This window comes from Aspergillus terreus, genomic scaffold (genome assembly GCF_000149615.1).
Source record: "Aspergillus terreus NIH2624 scaffold_2 genomic scaffold, whole genome shotgun sequence".
Taxonomy (NCBI): Eukaryota; Fungi; Ascomycota; class Eurotiomycetes; order Eurotiales; family Aspergillaceae; genus Aspergillus; species Aspergillus terreus.
Window position 1 is genome coordinate 1,442,690 of NT_165925.1, and position 17,217 is coordinate 1,459,906.

The following is a 17,217-nucleotide window of genomic DNA, read 5'->3' on the forward strand; positions in this document are numbered from 1 at the left end:
AAGAATCTTGTTGCCGCGGTTCTCCATGATCTTCTCGAGGTGCTTGATCATCTTGTCGCGCTTCTCGAAATCGGACACGACCTCGACGATCTGAGTGATGCGGTGGTTGGCGGACAGGTCCATGGATCCAATGTTAACCTGGATGTAGTCGTTCAGGAAGTCCGAAGCGAGCTGACGAACTTCCTTGGGCCACGTAGCGGACCACATGCAAGTTTGACGGTCAGGACGAATCTGGGAAATGATCTTGCGAATCTGCGGCTCGAAACCCATGTCCAGCATGCGATCGGCCTCGTCAAGAACCAGGTATGTGACACGACGAAGGTTGGTACGACCGGCCTCCAGCATATCGATCAGACGACCGGGAGTAGCAATGCAGACCTCAACGCCGCGGCTCAAGTCACGGATCTGAGGGCCCTTGGGAACACCACCGTAGACGCAAGTGTTGCGAATGCGAGAGGACTTGCCGAACTTGGTAATTTCGGTCTGAATCTGGACGGCCAACTCACGGGTAGGAGCAAGGACGAGGACGATGGGGCCGTCGCCAGGAGCAAGGAGAGGCTGGGCGTTAATGTGGACAATGGCGGGAAGACAGTAGGTCAGGGTCTTTCCGGAACCCGTCTCGGCGATACCGACGACATCGCGACCGGAGAGGGCCATAGGCCAACCCTGGGACTGAATGGCGGTGGGACGCTCGAAACCCTGAGCCTTGACCTCACCGAGCACATACTGAGGAAAACCAGCCTCGTCGAAGGTCTCAACGGGGCGGGGGACGTTGCGGCCCTGCACAGACATCTCGTGCTTCTTGCGGAATTCGTCGACATCGCGCTGAGAGCGGTTGGCGACATCAGGGTGCTCCTTGTAGAAAGACTTCTCGAACTTAGGCAGAGCATCGAGATCTAGAAGAGTTAGTAAAGATGTTCCAAGGCGTAAAGGATTGATAAGACATACCCCAATCCTGCTTCTTCAAACCGGCGCCCAGGTTGGACATGCGGTCTCCGCCACCACGGGCACCGCCGTAGCCGCCGCCGCCGCTGTATCCACCACCGCTGTAGCCATCACCACCACTGTATCCGTTGGAGTAGCCGTTGGAATAGCCACCGCTACCGCCACCTCTGGAGCTTCAACAAAAAAAGTCAGCATCTGAACGATGTGATGTCCAAGGCTCATGAAGGAGTAATAGTAGTTCAGTATGTTAGTACCGGTTGATTGTTGTTGAAGACCGATGCCGACTTTGCCACCTAGGCGCTCACATCGGAGCGATACACGATGGCATTGGCTGGTAGGTTCAACTGAGAGAGAACGAATCCTTTCATCCGGTACTGACACTCTGATAACTACCTATTGATTATGAGCCCAAAGAAAGCAAGGACTTACCGATAGGAATCGCGCTGATAACCGCCACCGTAAGACATGATGAAGTGTCAGAGAATGGAGTCTTCGATGGAGAGGGAAAACAAGAGAACTAGGATTTTCCAAAGAAAACGAAGTAACCTCCCGAGATGGAAGAGAAAGAGAGAAGAAAGGTGTCTGAGGTGGAAGACAAAAAAGAGAGAGAAGGATGAGGTTGAAGAGAGAGAGAGAGGATGGCGAGAGGAGAAAAGAGGAAAGGAGAGGGAAGAAAAAAGCAGCCGCCGGCGGGAAGGAAAAATGAAGGAGGCGAAAAAAAAGGAAAAAAAAGTTTCTGGAGGAGGCGACACCTACCCGATTTGGATTAGCGTCGGAGCCATCCAAAGGAAGAGGCCCAAAGGGAAAAACCGCCCCAACAACACCGCAGAAGAGACGAACACAAGTGAAAAAGTCTACAGAGTACGTTCATAGCGATATTGCAATATTGTGCAACATAAAGCATTGCTTCTAGATCCGTATATACTCTATAATTCTACATATTCACACAAAAACCCCTGATTCCTGTCAACAAACTTCACAAAGCTTCTGATTCACACCTGCTCGCCCATCCCCATGTCCCAGAAGCTGATCTCCAACTCTGTGGCCCGGATGAAGATCCTGACCAGCTCTTCTATTCGACTCGGGGAAACCTGTCGCATGTGGGTCTCCAATAGTTCTACCAAAGTATTAGCCATAGTCCAACAGTCAGAGTCAATCACTACTCACCCGAGCCCAGTCGTACGGCTTCCGTGTAGTCGTCTGCCACATAGTTCTCAATCCACTTCCAGTAACGGTTCCCCTCCCGGAGTGTCTCCTTGTCACCATGTAACCGCTGCGCAATAGCTCCATATCCGATCAAGCACGGTGCAAGAGCCATCTGCAATGCGAGCCAATCCTCCGATTGGCCCACGTCGAGGATGTATCGACTATACGCCGTGCACGCTGCGAGCCCAGAGGTTATCTTCGTCAGCAACAGATAAAGCACGCCCAAGGGTCCTTGCCTACCGATAGTTTCGGGATATTTCTCCATCTGCTCCTTGGACAGACCAAATGATGCACAATAATCCAAGTGCAACGCCGTCTCGCGTTGAATATGAAGGACAATGCTAGACGACTGCGTTGAAGAAATAATAGATCAGCGGGATGCGTTATAACCTCAGATGCGGGGACGTGCATACCGCAGCAATCGAATCCATGTCTTTCGCTTTGTATGCCGCGAGAGCATTGCTTCTTGCGAAATGAACCTAACAATTTGTCAGCTCCAGAGACAACATGCGTTTAGCGAGGAACATGGAAACAATACCAGGTAGAGATAGTCCTGTACCAGATACTCCTTGAAGCGCTCTACTGGCAATTTGCCATTTCCCATACCCTTTACGAAGTCGTGCTCCGTAAACCGCTTCCACACGGAGCGAACATCGGGGCGAGCTAAAACATACTCGATGAATCGGCCGCTAGTAATGAAAATGTTAGCAAATAACATTCAGATCGTCCAATAGAGAAATGAGAGATACGTACGGCGCAAAAGGAATCGTATGTATCGAGTGGAAATGATTGATCGGCCCACTACCCTTACCCAGGTCAAAGCTGGTTTTGATGCCGGCCTCGACAAATCGAACGGCACTCTGGACCGCCAATCTCATGTCCTTGCCAAGGGCCAGGTTAGCCGCAATGGCAGACGCAAGTGAGCAACCGGTGCCGTGCGTATTCTTGGATACGAGGAAGTCGGTCTCAAAAAGAGTGACGTCCTCCCCGTCATAAAGGACATCGATAACAGTCGTCGCCTCTTCCGTAGAACGTGCTGTTTTGAGCTCTTTCGTAAGCGGCAAATGGCCGCCCTTGAGGAGAACTCCTTTAGAGCCGAGCGAACAAACTTGCTTCGCTAGCTGAATGAGACCAGCGACGTCCTCTGGCTCGGGAGCATCGACCCCACAGTCTTTCAGGAGGAGCTGTGCTTCTGGGATATTGGGCGTGAGGATCGTGGTCAGGGGGAGTAACTTTGTCCGCAGGCCCTGGACGGCTTGTTCTGGCAGTAACTGCGATCCACTCGTGGACACCATGACCTGTGTCCAAATTAGACCATTTTGTGACTCATTGACCAAGGTAAAGAGAGATTGCGTACCGGGTCCAACACAACATACGGGATTTGATGCGTCGTCAACGTCTCCGCGATGATGTCAATCGTCTCAGCCGAGGAGAGCATGCCTTCCTTGGATTAGTTTATGGTGTAGAGACCAGGTAGCATATAGCCCTACCTAGTTTAACCACGTCTGCTCCGACGTCCTCCAAGCCGGCATTGATTTGTTTTTTGACAAATTCGGCCGGGATGACAAAGATGTCCTGCACTCCGAGAGTGTTCTGGGCTGTCAGACCCGTGGTTGCGGTGAGAGCATAACAGCCATGGGCGGCCAGGACCCTCTGATCGGCTTCTAGTCCGCTGTATCCGAGGATGCAGCATTAGCTGATTGTACATGGCAATGGTGGTATATGCAACGTACGCGCCGCCCGAGCTGTCGGACCCTTGCGATGACGAGAACCCGCTTCGCAGACATGACAGTGGCACAGGGAGGAAACTCCCGCTGGTTGATGAACTTGTATGGAGACTAGATCTGTTGGGCTAGACCTGAGGAAGTCGAGCACCACGTAGTCTCAGAGAGTCGTTAATTGGTAGATCATGAGAAGATGGATGGCAGAGAGTCGGTTTGTTCCCATGGTGGGGAGGCGGGGGACTTTGGCCTGTTTTTGCGCGTCCCGATAAGATAAGCAGCGTCCTCCTCGGTATGAAGCTACACAATCATCCGGATGGGCGGTATATCATGCATATTCTTCTTCATTGCAATCATTCTATGATAAGAGGTAGACAAAACAACTGCCTCGCTGTACATGAAAATTCACAAATAACCCAAGCCCAAACTATCCGAAAATTCCCTGGTATATACAGATCCCAATCGTTATTACGCCACAGGACCAAGGCACAACTATGGCAGCATGAATCGGAACAAGTTGTCCATCTCTACCCATTGTCGTCCACACTTCTTCAAGTACCCGTCAACAACCCCCTTGACAGTTCCAAACCGGACACGGTTGAACTCTGCCAGGGCAGCAACGCTGTCCTTCTTCTCGCCACTGGCCTCTTTCTGTGCGGCCGCCCGGGCTTTGTCCACATCCCACAGACCAGCAAAGTATAACAATTGGTTGTACATCTGCTTCTCAGAGTACTCGTAGGTCATTCGTCCAAGGCAGCCTTCTGCGTGACCTCGTGGCCCCAGGCAGCGATGTCCATAGACGCTGGTCTGCCGTGTGCGGTTACCACATGCCGAGTCGTCACAGACAAGCCAGCCCTCGTAGTATTTGGACGTCTGAGCACGAATCTGGGACTCCAGCTGTGCGACGACCGTCAAGACCGAGAACTGCTTCTGACACGACTCGTTCGGGCAGACGATGCCATGTGGATTACACATGTGAGAGGAAGTCACCAGTCCTTCAAAGACGGACTTCTCCTTGCAGAATCGACATGTCAAGGTCAATCGCGCAGCATTCTGAAAGCGGACGGAATCCGGTATCTGAGACTCCAGTGGGAAGATGTCCGTATTCTGTTGGTTGCCCCCGCTAGAGTTATTGATCTGGTACTTGCGGACATCAAGACCCAGACATTCTGCGAGCCGAACAGCATCGGTCCCGGGGATTGGAGCACAAAGACGTTCAATGGGCGGGAAGATTTGCTTCAGGAGGTAAAATTCGATATCCGGCTTGAGACCGTTATCGGATTTCATGACATCTTGAAGCGTGTATGAGCGCTTAGCCGGGGGTAGAGACGAGGTCTCCGAATCGCCGTTCGTTACGATGTAAGAGATGACATCGTTAGGGCGGACGGATTTGCCTCGCGCAAGTTCACGAAGGGCGACTTGTACTGGAGGCATTGACTCTTTGTTGGGGTATTCCTCTGGTCGCTTGGAAAGTTTCTGTGGACAGAGTCAGTGGAACATTCCCACTCATCAATAACGGAGCAAATTACCGTGTAGATGACGTATTTCTGAACTGGGACGGTGTATTCCCTCATCTTGTGGGCGAGGTCACGGAGGTATTCATGGACCCGGTCGAGGACGAGCTCCTGGTCTTCCCCAGAGAGGACCTCGTTCAGAAGTCGTTGGGAAGCTTCTTTGGACAAGGCGCAGTATTCACGGCGCTTCATATCCAAGCCCTTGACTTCCAACTTATCCACGTACTTGCCGTCGACTTCAGTGATATTGATGGCGGCATACTTCTTCTTAGCGTGTAGAAGCAACCGCCGGAAAATGTTATCGATATCGATCTCGAGGAGGCGGTACCGTTCATTCACGACTTTCTTGAGTTCATCTCCAACTTTGAGCGCATCACTGATCGTGTCCATGTTCGTGTTAATCATGACCGAGTCAGTATCACCATAGATGACTCTAAGTTGTTTGGACTCGACCAGTTCTTTGGTACTCCTGAGAATCTCACGACCCTTGAAGGTAGTGAGCATAGCCAAAGGACGAGCATAGAAGCGACTTTGCGTGTATCCCAAACATCCATACATGGAATTAGCAGTCAGCTTGAAAGCCAACTGTTTCGTGTCCCATAAAGCAAGCTGTTCAGGAGTAGCACGCTTGTCTTTCATCAGCTTCTTCACTTCCCGTCGACGGCCAACTAGGGTAGCAATCAGTCGAGGCAGGATACCCTGCTCTTGATCGGACGTTGGCACTTCAGGTACTTTCTCTTCGTTCTCATTCTCAGCCTGGGACGAAATTAGTGGTCGTGATTTGCCAAGTTCCTTTTTTGTTGGGAACAAACCGTTGCCGTACGCTCCACGGTCGTGAAGCAAATGTTGTACTCTTGAATGATGCTGGGGTACAGACTGTTAAAGTCCATGACGAGAACAAATTTGTCGTAAAGACCTTTCTCAGGCTCGAACACAAGACCTCCCTTGTACTTGTCCTTCTTCTTCTTGTCCACGCCGTCTTCCTCGTCACCGTCCTGAATTTTCTCCTCTGCTTTTTGAAGCCTCGAGGAGTATTTATCGGGACATATGTATTTGTTCCGATGGAACTCGTGCAGTAGAATGTATTCGTTACGCTCAGCTCTCGTACCGCTGAGTGTTCGCGCCCAGGAGTTGCCAGCAATGTTCGTGAGGACTTTGGTAAGGGGCAGCATCTGGAGCCGCAGTACCAAAGCCGCGACAAAGTAAGTATCGGCATCGCAGTGGTTCACAAAGTTCATGAGGCCATCTTTCGTTGTAGCCCAGGTCTTCAGTGCCGCTTCGCAGTCAATCTCTTGCCGGGTGTTGCCCTGTCCGAGGTACAGATCGCACATTTCGGTCAAACTCCACGATTGGCATTTCATCATAAGGGACTGTCGTATATTAATAGGGAGGAGTAATACCGGTCCAAAAACAGATGACATACCTTGCCCATATCGTTAGCGACATCACACATCAATCTACCAGCGATCAGATGCCTCTCGGCAAAGAAGCCTCCGCCCCTGTTGAAGTTTTTGGGCCACTCTCCACGCTTCAACCGACCCAGACGATGCCACCCGGGGGTCTTTTTCTCTTTCAATCTATTGAGCAGGATGCTCAGGTCGACTTCTTGCAGTTGATGTCCCATCAGAACGTCAGGGTCCATCTTCTCGAACAATGCCAGGAATTTGCTCAATAGGAACTGTTCGCTCTTCTCGAGCATGTAGGTCCCACGCTGCTTTCGCGTTTCGGCTTCGAAATGCACTGGGTACGAAGAACCTACAGGCCGCATGACGGTGAATGTCTTGCAAGGAAGCTTCTCTGGGGGCGTGGTTTCAGTGAGGGAGACATTCTCGTACACCCGAGCACTTGCGACCAGAATCTCCTGCTTGTTTTCTTTCACGTTCAATTGCGTTCGGAAGGAAAGACTCATCAGCGTCAGGGGCGGTGCGTCCAAATTTTCAGAATCGACGACTGGGGAGATGAGTCCCGGCTTGGAGACCTGGCATTCGAACTTGCACCAAGATGCATTGTTGACAGCAGAGAAGTCTGCTTCCTCAATTTTTAGCCAACAAGGACCCATGATGTTCTTCCAAAGGACAAACTGCTCAAACAACGAGGTGTTTGTCCCAAACACATGGGAGAAGGTTTCCCCTTTCACATCCATGGGCAGCGCGGGCTTATCGTATGGATAAAGCAATTTCAAGTATTCCGCCTCTCGGGGAATACCAGGAATTTCGAAAGCGTATTTGCGAGTGCATGGCTTGATCTTGTGCATCCCAACCCTGAGCCGTGACATCATCTCGTCGACTTCACTGTACACATCTTCCATGTCGACCTCCTCATCGGTCTCACGGCCGTGCTTGACTCTGTTCTCACGGGGTAGGAAGTAGAGTTTTCGGAGGATGTTGTCGACTTTAACGAAGGCGCTAGCGAAGGAGCCCGTATGCTTGTTTTTGACCTTTCCAAACAAGCAGAGACTACCATTGACCTCTGTGAAGTCAATCCAGAACATGCGCAGGCTCCCATCTTCCTCCACAACATCCTGAGCACGGAGCTTGCCAAAAGTGCGCGACTCTGTTGCTGGGCTGCTAAGGACGTTCAGCTTGCTCCGGACATCGTTCCAGGAAGCGTTTTCGAGATCGGGAGCAGCCTTTGCAGGAGAGGAGCTTGCAGGGGTGGGCAAAGCCCGCTTGAGTTTGGGAGGCGGCCGGGTCCCCGCCATGTTCACACTTGCTGCCTTTGCTTCCTGTGTTCCAGTAGCTTCTGCAATTTCCATCAGGTCATTCTCTTCATCATCGGACTCCTCCTTTTTGACCGGAGTCGCTGTCTTTCGTTCAACGGCCTTGCTGAGTGGCGATGACGGCATCGGGTCGCTCATTGGTATGTCATCATCTGCGGTAGAGAGCGGACCGTCATCATTATCGAGGTTGAGCTCGGGCTCTTGAGCAGGTGGCGACACTGGGTCGCTATTCTCATCCTTGCGTTCCTTCTTTGGTAGGCGCGTTCGGTCTGAAAGCGGGGGCGAGAGGATGCGGACTTTGCGGCGGGCTTCGGATTTGATCACATTTTGCGTCGGGACATGGTTGGAGACAACATTAGTGTCGACCTCTCCGAGGAGATCGGCCATGAAAGCATCGTCTTCAGCAGTAACAACCGGCTGAGACAACAGTCAGCCAAGGATGTTTCTCTTTAAATCTGACGTTCCAAAAGAGATCTATCATACCTTGGGTTTCGAGGTCGTTGTCGCGTTCCCTTTGTTGAAATATTTCGAGATTCCGTTGTTGATTTTCTCTTGTCGCTGCTTCTCTTCTTCACGCTTCCGCTTAGCTGCTTTCCCGCGCGCAGGGAGTTCGTCGTCTTCGCTGTCGTCATAATAACCTGCCGTGGGCTCGTTCCAGACCTCTCGGCCATCATCAGCGTATCCAGCGCCATTATCGTCGACGACAAAATCATCCTCATCTAGTCGATCGCGGATAACCTTTTTGTACCCCTCATCATCGACCTCTTCATAAATGTCGCCCTGTTCCTCGATTTCGTATGTCGAAAGGCGCTTCTTGCCTGCGGCGCGGAGAGCCCGCAGCTCCGCCAATTTCGCTCGGTGGGAGGACATGGCGGTATGTGAATGATTAGGCGTAGGTGAGTAGGTCCATGAATTGGTGATACAGGCCTTCAGGAATGGATCGATGGGGGGTGAATGGCTGTGGGTGAGCAAAACAATCTGCAGACAGACGTGGATTTCGGGCAGGGAGGGAAGCGGCGCGCGGAGACAGTGAGAGAAGACGCGTCTCCGCCCGCCTCACGCGAAAGGGACGCGTTGCCCACCAATCCGCGTTGGGCATTATTAGATCCCGTCACTGGCCAATCACGTCCTGGTTTTGGCTCTCGTCCCTTCATTCCATCCAGACGCTCAGAGTGAGTTCGCCCAGATCTTCTTATTATCCTCAGTTCTCGCTCGTACAAAACCGTTACAAATCAAAGCCGGCATGCAAGGGGCTCATTCTCTCTTCCTCTTTGGCGCCCATTTGCTCGGGTAGTTCTGAGACCTCGCGGTCCTACCGAGTTGTATCTAGATCGACGTGTAGAAAATGACTTTCGACTGGCATTGTAGATCATCCCCAGGCTGGAGGAGAGATCGCGTTGGCATGCCTTGCCCTGAGAGCGCGACGAGGCATAAATAGGCTCGTCGTTCCTGGCTGTCATCTATCCTGAGTTCTCCACCTTCCTACAGGATATCAGCAGCCCGACTGACACCAATCTGCGACTACACGCGCCAAGTTCAAGATGCTCCTTTCGCAAGTCCTCTTTACTACGCTCACTCTGTGGACAACTTCTTCAAGCGCAACACCGCTCGTCCACGGGAAGGCTGAAGAGATTCAGGTACAGCACCATCCATGATCCGTGAGCAACGCGACCCGCATCGATACTGACTAATGTAGCTTAAATTTACCGTGGATGACCAACTGGAAACGGCGCATCTTAAGCTGGGTCAATGCTCCAATCTAGACCTCGATGGGTGAGACTGCGCCAAGTTCTCTTCAATCTTTTGCATAGATCGCTGATGACTTTTCAGGCCTGTGCGCAAGATCGACAGGTCAGGCGACGGGCGCACCATCTGTTACTCTTGGACGTGAGTCTCCTTAAACTACTGCTGCCATAGCATCTACTAAACAAACTTGTGGTCCAGTGAGAAGAATTGCACCGGTGACCGGAATTTTCCTTGGCTTGCTACAACCGAAAGCACCTCCCCTCCGATTCAGGTCAAGTCGGTGAAATGCGAGAAGCTTACTCTGACCGACGTACTCTTCTCAGGCTTATAAGCCGGCTGATCGAGAAATCCATGATGTGGTATGATAGTTATATTGTGGGAATATAATCCTAATGTCTAAATGTATTGAGCCCATCCTAAATTGAAGCATACAATAAGCAAAGAGTCATGTAGAGTCTCAAGGCTGAATTCGATTATAAGTCTGTAGCCTTGTTGACTGGGGAGCCTCCGTTATATTCCAAGCTTCTTCGTTCAAAATGTCGAAATACTCCATACCTCAAGTGGCCTTTTTGATTTCTTTTAGTCATGTAGTAGTAGTACACGTAAACCTCCTAATGGGACCTCTCGTATCCCAGCTTAATGGAATCACACGTTCCTTGCCCGACTACCAAGCGCATACCTGACCGCACCTAGTCATCCTGGTCACGGTCAAAACTGTTTTCACTGGAATCCTCCTCTGTATGAATAGATCAGTAACCCCCAAATTGCCATTTCATAATGAACAATAAACACTTACCACGCCGTAAACCAAAGTCGAACGACCCATCCAATGACACCTTCAGCGTCTCGCGGATCACAGTTTGGGCTTCTTCTGCAAGATTCTTGTCGGACAATGCGTTCAAGATCGAAAGACTGAAGCCTTTATTTCCCGGTCCCAGTTGCGAGATGAAGTCAAGTATGCCTTGCGCACTAAAGTCACTGAACGCCTGAATGGACAGGCTCTGCAGTTTGGGTAGGCACAAGAAAGCATCCCATACATCGTCGCTAAAATGGTCTCCACTAATCCAGAGGCGCTCTAGATGAGGAAGATAGGGCGTCAACGTGATAACATAGTCAGTTGTAAACCAGTCTGATATGTCTTTAAGTTCCAGTTGGCGCAACTTGTTCAACTGTTGTATCGCTTGCACAAGCAATTCATTATCTGTTGGGGAGTCGCTTGGTTCACCACGAAGATAAAGAGTTTCCAAGGTGTCTTGACAAGCAAGAGCCTCATGAAAGGCGTGGCTTCCAGCCATAGTATATCCTTCGAGATAAAGGATGGACAAGCGGACTTTATCATCGGTCAGAACCTGTGCTAGCAGGGCAGGATCATCCACGAATCTCCGAAGTTCAAGACGGGTCAATGCTCTGCAACTCCGTATCCAATCTGCGACTTTGGTGACAACCGAATAAAACTCTTCGGTTCGGGCCGCTGGAGAAGAATCGGTAAGTACAAGCACTTTCAGTTTCGGCAGTTCAGGCAATGACCCTAATTCTGCGATGGTCTCAATTGTAAGGCTTGTCAGTTTTAACTCGGATAATGACGCTGATTGAGTCTCTAAAGCTCTAATGGAGCGGGGTCCCAATTGAGAGAAGCTGAGTATCTCGAAATATTCCAGAGAGTTCGGCCGTAATGCTCTCAAAAATGTCTCAGAATCGTCTTCAGCGCTTCTGGATTGTCCGTTGTTCCTAGTACGATGGTCAGCATAGCCACAAGAAATGGACACTTCGCATACCATCCGTATATCGTAAGTTGTTTGAACTCCGGGCAGTGGTCGTGGATTCTTTGGCCAGCCTGATGTGTCAAAGCATAACCTGACCAGATGGTCATGGTTTGCAACAATGGCAGATGTTCAAGCCATTCTGATAACACAGAGGGTTGAACTATATGAGGTGAGATTAGAACCATAAGTCTAAGCAGCCGCGGAACTCACCATTGCAAGATATCCCTCGAATCGACTTGGCCTTTCTCACGATCTCTTCATATAATCAGTTTTCAGGCTCTGATTTGGAAATCGTGTTACTGACCCGAGCATAACTTGATCGGTATCTGGCTATTTCCTTTCAACATCTTCGATGACCGAAGTCGCTTGCTCCCTTTGGTCTCATACTGCGGCCCCAGGAACTCAACGAGCTCTGGCGTGAAGAAATCCCTTCAGAGTGTTAGAAACCATGAGCTTGAGACTTCGACTTCGCCATTAAAACTTACTCTATGATCTTCCCGGTGAACCCCGGGGCATCCAGAAGGCCAATCAAGTCATCGTAATCCAGATAGCGAATGTACGTGTAATAGGGTAGGTATGTCTGGTTCAAGGTCGACAACACAATGGAGCGCCACATCAAAGCCCATTTCCAGGTAGCAACATCTCCGCGAGTAGCGGTCATCCGGGGGAATCTGAGTTGTTCATCCTCGGCTCCTCCGCTCCGTACTGGCGAGATATTGTAAAGCCTGGCGTTTCCTTATCAGTGAAGGGCGCGCGACAAACTCCGGAATCGCACGGTCCTTACTTGTACAAGACAGCCAAGGAATGCTCTGTAAAACATTTCGATGCGAGAGCGCATTGGAATAGGCTGTTATAGTCTCTCTCATCCCCCAAGATGTCGAGGATCATATACAGGGTGTCGCCGGCCAATGCGAACGTCGTCATCTTGGCGTCAAGGGCGGACGGACAACCGGGGAGGGCGATGGTCTTGACGCGCAGCGTCTTCTCTGGCCCTTGTCTATCACGTATTGACGCGTATCTGCTATCTTCACGCGAGCTGGAGAGGCAAACAGCGGCAAGATAAATAATCGCTTCTTCAGCTGTGCCTGCAAGTAGCTGAACTAAAGAAGGCAGGCGAAGCATGTTGGATTATGTAATCACGGGCATGTTTTGCTGACGTGAACGGGGTTGGATTTCTACTTTACGGGAATCCTCGTCGATAGACAAGAAGTTGAGCAGGCGAGTCGGGTTTAAGATGGTACACTGTTTGAATTACATGCATAAAAACAAGTGCGTTTCTTCGAGAGACAACTATGGCTACCTTGACCTTCTCGCTTGCCCCAGAGGCATTGTTCCAGCTACACGATGCACTCATTTGTCTGGCTAAATTCCATGAGACCGTGGCCATTGAGGCCGAGTACGACGTGGTAGGTGTCTTATAACGTTATACGGAGATATGTACGACGGGTGATGGCTAAGGACGCGTTGTAGCTCCGTCTGAGCGTGCTCAACTCATCAAAGACCGCGTACTCGGCCTTTGTCTTTGATGCCGACAGCTTTTTTGAAAGCTACTCTTTTGGGGTAGCAAGCGGCAGGAACCCTCATCCAGATAAATTTTGCTGCGAGATATATCTAAAGGTGAGACAGATCCTGATCAACTTATGGGCAGCGCGTCTCCGCGTAACTGACGTCCAACTTCATAGGCTTTGCTTTCAGTCTTCAAGGGAAGGACCAGTGGACGTGACAAAGACACTGCAGTTGAACGCTGCGAGGTGGAGCTCCATGAGGAGACTGACGAGGCAGAGTGCAAGCTCGTCATCCGGATGGTCTGTGGGCTGGGTATGGAAACGCGTGCTTAATGCATGATCACAGCTAACACTATCCAGGCGTTATCAAATCGTACAAACTTATCTACGAACCGGCTACTGTCAATCACGCCATCTTTGACCGGAGCACGACCACCAACCAGTGGTCGATTGATCCAAAGTTTCTAAGAGAGATAACGGACCACTTCAGTCCGTCGGCAGAGCAGCTCGACATCTACTCGGAAGGTGGCAAGGCGATATTCACGAGCTTCACGACAAAGATCACAGACGGAAAAGGTACAGGACAAGAAAGCGTGACTTGAAATATCCTTACTGACTAGTCTATAGAGATTCTAAGACAGCCCGTGCACACCTCGGTGGCTATAGACAAGAAGGATTTCGACCATTTCCTAGCTGAAGACAATCTTCACGTCGCCATCGCTCTCAAGGATTTCAAAGCGGCGATTGCGCATGCGGAGACCGCAGGTACAATGATAACGGCCCGATACACCCGTCCCTGTCGGCCGCTGCAGCTCGCCTACGGCTTCGGCGGCGTGAAAGCGGAATTTACTCTAATGACCAGGGGCGAGTCCGGCGGCGATGACGCTCCAGCCTCTTCCCGTGCTCCCGCGCCAGAGCTATCCGCCAGACAAACACCCGCTCCCGTTCACTTCACCCAGACCAACACAGCTTCAGACGCGAGGCAGATGCCCCCACCACGCAGCCGGTCGATACGCCCTCTCACGGGGACTTCGACCCGCGGCACGGAGTCAAACACGGCAAGCCAGCGGCCGCCGCCATCGATCAACTTCGACAGTCTCTTTGTACCAGCGGACGATGACCGGCAGTGGGATGTGCCAAACGAAGACGAAGATGAAGAACCCCAAGATGTTCTCGGTTGGGACGCAACAGCTGACCAGGTCTGTACCAGGGAGTCGTCCCCGTGTAACCTGCCGCTGATCGGAACCTCTAGGAAACCTTCAACGCGAGCCTCGGGCCCGGTCTCAGGGACAATGAACCCAGCATGCAACAACAGCCTCCGTCCGGGCGAGAGGAGGAAATGGGTATTCCCCCAACACAACGCATGTCCCAGGTAAAGAGGCCGTTCACCCCCCTGAATACGTAAGCTGACGCTCTGTAGCTGCACGGCCTGGGCCTTTTTGACTAGGCACAGCCTTTATTCTCGGTGTCCGTCCATCCAAACCAGCAGCTTCCCGTCAAGACATGATAACCCAACTTGTCGCGCACCCAGCGCCCAGTCCAACAATCTCGTTACCTCCTTCACTAGGCAACGGGACCTCTCCACACCTCTCCTTCACATTGCCTTGCGCATCCGTGTCCGGTCCACAGTTCCCATGCTCACCCCATCCAAAAGCCACGACAGCCCGTGGCCCAACAAGAGCAAGAACATGCTCACTCCCCACTGCCATCTCCTTCGCCTTCAGCAGATCCGCCGGAGGCAATTGGCCGCGGTCGTTGCGCCCCCAGGCGACCAGCGAAGAATCGTCCTGATGTACATAGACCCCATGCCAACTGGCAGCGATACCACGGAATCCCCGCAGCCGATCCGGCGGCGCGGGACAACCAGACACAATATTCCACTTGTTATCCGCAGACCCAAGCACCGTGAACTGTCCTGCAGCCTTGTCTCCTATTAGGACCGTAAACTCGCGGCCACACGCCGCATCCGTCACGTAGAACGGCACAGGATCGACCTTGACCGGCCTCCATGCTACCTTGCGCCCCTTCGCAGACTCCCCTAGTTGGCCCTTCCGCGCCGCCCCCCAGCCGTACACCTCTCCGTTCGACAGGACCGCAACCGTGTGCCCCATTCCGCTCGCAAGCGACACGATTCGCGTGCCTCGCGGCGGGAAGTCCGGGATGCGGGCTGGCGTCGTAGCCCGTGTGCATCCTTCTCCGAGTCCCAGTTCGCCTTTCCCGCCCGACCCAAGGACATATACCATGTCCTCGCCCGCGTGATCACCATGCTCATGCGGCGCGTCAGTGACTAGGACTGTAGCCTCCCAGGTTGCTGCAACATGTTGAAATCTCCTGTGCGAGGACTGTCCGTCCTCAACCGTAACTCTGCAGAATTGAACCTGCGGCTCATTTGATGGAGGTCGACCGCAGCGTCCGTCCTCGTTGCATCCTGCTGAATAGACGGTGCCGTCTGGACAAAGGAGGATAGTATGATTGCCCCCAGCCGCAATCCGGACGGAACGGGACATTGAAGAACCTGGTGTTGTTGACGAAGATAAAGTTGGCTCCGGACCGTCGAAGTCACATCTGGTTGGAACTGAGACGTCTTCGTCGTGCCCGATGCCCAATTGACCAGAGCCGTTGGAGCCGAAGGCAAAAACTGGCATTATTCCAGGCTCCTTTCTCTAATATCCTCTATGAGTGGCCTAGCCTCTTGAATGTATGTTTTGAATGTATGTTCAACCCAGGAGTATTTTGGAAGTGGGTTAAGTCAGTAGACCGCCATTAGCTCCGCCCAGGACAATCGGCAGAACAAGTAAGCTTCACGTGATGATTAGCGATAGGCGGACCGTGGGCAGATCGCTTCCCGATAGAGCCGAGAGTGGAAGTATTACGTGAGTAGATATTTGTCGGAGTATCATTTAATCGTTCTGGATGAGTTGAATTGATGATGGTCATTAATCCTATTTATAATCTAATATATGCCGGGTACAATCCATGTTCGAATAGGCATCATCTTCCGCTTCGAATCGACTATAACCCAAGACCAGAAATAATATGCAAAAGAAAAGTAGCCATCATGGGCCGAAAAGTTTTTCAATCCAAACAGTACAAATGCAATCAACACAGGGTATCACTATATCAGAACTCAATGTTCGGATTTTTCATTGGGGAAGGAATCACTGTCGCCGTCCTGAGCGGCAGGGGGCAAAGCGAAGTTATCCGCCTTGCCGTTCTGCTGCTCCATGGGACGGAACATCGGGCTGGTGCGATGGAAGTAAGCGTGGACGTGGCCCTCCAGGAGACTGTCGTCGGTGTCGTGTTCGAGCTCTTCGCCCTTGTTATTCTCGGCGATGCGGCGGGACATTGCAGCCTCCCACTCGGCACGATACTCCTCGACCTTCTGCTTGTAATCAAGCTCGGCGTTGTAGTTCTTGGCCTTGCCGCGAATGCGTTCCCAGAGAGACAGGTGCTTCGGGTGCACAGCAGGGCCGTGGTACTCATGCTCACGCCCCTCACGGATGTACATCCAGCGACGCTCCTGCTCCTTCAAGTCCAGACCAGTGGTATCGGGAAGGAAGATGAAGGTGAGGACCATACCCGCAAGACCGAACCAGGGCACGACGTAGAACTTGGTCTGGGTGTCGATGTAGTTGTAGAGCACGGAAGCCAACAGAGCACCGGCCTTGCCCCACGCGGCGGAGAGACCATGAGCGGTGGCACGGATCGGGGTGGGGAAGACCTCAGCGGCGACCAAGAAAGTCACAGAGTTGGGGCCGAACTGGTTGAAGAAGGAACTCAGGAAATACATAGCCTGGAAGGCTTTGATGTGCTCCGGCTGAGTATAGTAGTCGAAGTTGAAAGCAGGGACGATGAAAAGGATGAAGTCCATGAGGAAACCAATCATCTGCATCCACTTGCGGCCATAAAGCTTGTTGTCAATGAGGAACGAGGCGCAGTAGTAACCGGCCAAGGAAACGCCGACGTTGCACAGGTTCCAGAGCCAGGTGGGCATGATAGACTCGGAGGCGGGGCTGATGACCTTGATGAACTCCGACTGGAAGAGCTTGTTTCCGTAGAAGAAAACATCGTTGGCGAACCAACCACCAGCGGGGCCAG

At 51.8% G+C, this 17,217-nt stretch overlaps 6 protein-coding genes across 6 annotated transcripts in view; 1 reads left to right on the forward strand and 5 right to left on the reverse strand.

Moving 5' to 3' along the window:
• The window catches only part of ATEG_01501 (DEAD-box ATP-dependent RNA helicase DBP2), a gene marked incomplete at both ends in the record, with an annotated part of 2,406 nt that extends 1,133 nt beyond the window's left edge, over positions 1 to 1,273 (reverse strand). The window contains 4 exons of the mRNA XM_001208866.1: positions 79 to 138; positions 181 to 896; positions 949 to 1,112; positions 1,251 to 1,273. Coding sequence (XP_001208866.1) covers positions 79 to 138; positions 181 to 896; positions 949 to 1,112; positions 1,251 to 1,273 — 963 coding nt within the window. The remainder of the gene's footprint in view (positions 1 to 78; positions 139 to 180; positions 897 to 948; positions 1,113 to 1,250) is intronic.
• A 664-nt stretch (positions 1,274 to 1,937) lies between these two features.
• On the reverse strand, positions 1,938 to 3,938 carry ATEG_01502 (putative thiamine biosynthesis protein (Thi-4); the record flags this gene model as incomplete). The annotated part of the gene is made up of 9 exons (XM_001208867.1): positions 1,938 to 2,062; positions 2,113 to 2,328; positions 2,392 to 2,500; positions 2,565 to 2,630; positions 2,690 to 2,840; positions 2,905 to 3,449; positions 3,509 to 3,591; positions 3,642 to 3,804; positions 3,885 to 3,938. 9 exons carry the CDS (start codon positions 3,936 to 3,938, stop codon positions 1,938 to 1,940), a joined length of 1,512 nt encoding a protein of 503 aa, XP_001208867.1.
• A 426-nt stretch (positions 3,939 to 4,364) lies between these two features.
• ATEG_01503 (DNA-directed DNA polymerase alpha catalytic subunit POL1) lies at positions 4,365 to 8,975 on the reverse strand (the record flags this gene model as incomplete). The annotated part of the gene is made up of 5 exons (XM_001208868.1): positions 4,365 to 5,348; positions 5,402 to 6,142; positions 6,199 to 6,756; positions 6,810 to 8,522; positions 8,589 to 8,975. The coding sequence occupies 5 exons, from the start codon at positions 8,973 to 8,975 to the stop codon at positions 4,365 to 4,367; spliced, it is 4,383 nt and encodes a 1,460-aa protein (XP_001208868.1).
• Positions 8,976 to 10,540: 1,565 nt separating this feature from the next.
• Positions 10,541 to 12,275, reverse strand: ATEG_01504 (uncharacterized protein; the record flags this gene model as incomplete). Its single annotated transcript, XM_001208869.1, has 5 exons — positions 10,541 to 10,587; positions 10,648 to 11,579; positions 11,627 to 11,774; positions 11,919 to 12,043; positions 12,100 to 12,275. 5 exons carry the CDS (start codon positions 12,273 to 12,275, stop codon positions 10,541 to 10,543), a joined length of 1,428 nt encoding a protein of 475 aa, XP_001208869.1.
• A 631-nt stretch (positions 12,276 to 12,906) lies between these two features.
• ATEG_01505 (putative DNA repair protein rad9) lies at positions 12,907 to 15,056 on the forward strand (the record flags this gene model as incomplete). The annotated part of the gene is given in 7 exon segments (XM_001208870.1): positions 12,907 to 13,020; positions 13,085 to 13,231; positions 13,297 to 13,432; positions 13,480 to 13,695; positions 13,747 to 14,318; positions 14,372 to 14,520; positions 14,540 to 15,056. The coding sequence occupies 7 exon segments, from the start codon at positions 12,907 to 12,909 to the stop codon at positions 15,054 to 15,056; spliced, it is 1,851 nt and encodes a 616-aa protein (XP_001208870.1).
• Positions 15,057 to 16,246: 1,190 nt separating this feature from the next.
• ATEG_01506 (putative MFS phosphate transporter) overlaps positions 16,247 to 17,217 on the reverse strand; it is a gene marked incomplete at both ends in the record, with an annotated part of 2,099 nt that continues 1,128 nt past the window's right edge. Inside the window, one exon of the mRNA XM_001208871.1 lies at positions 16,247 to 17,155. Coding sequence (XP_001208871.1) covers positions 16,247 to 17,155 — 909 coding nt within the window. The remainder of the gene's footprint in view (positions 17,156 to 17,217) is intronic.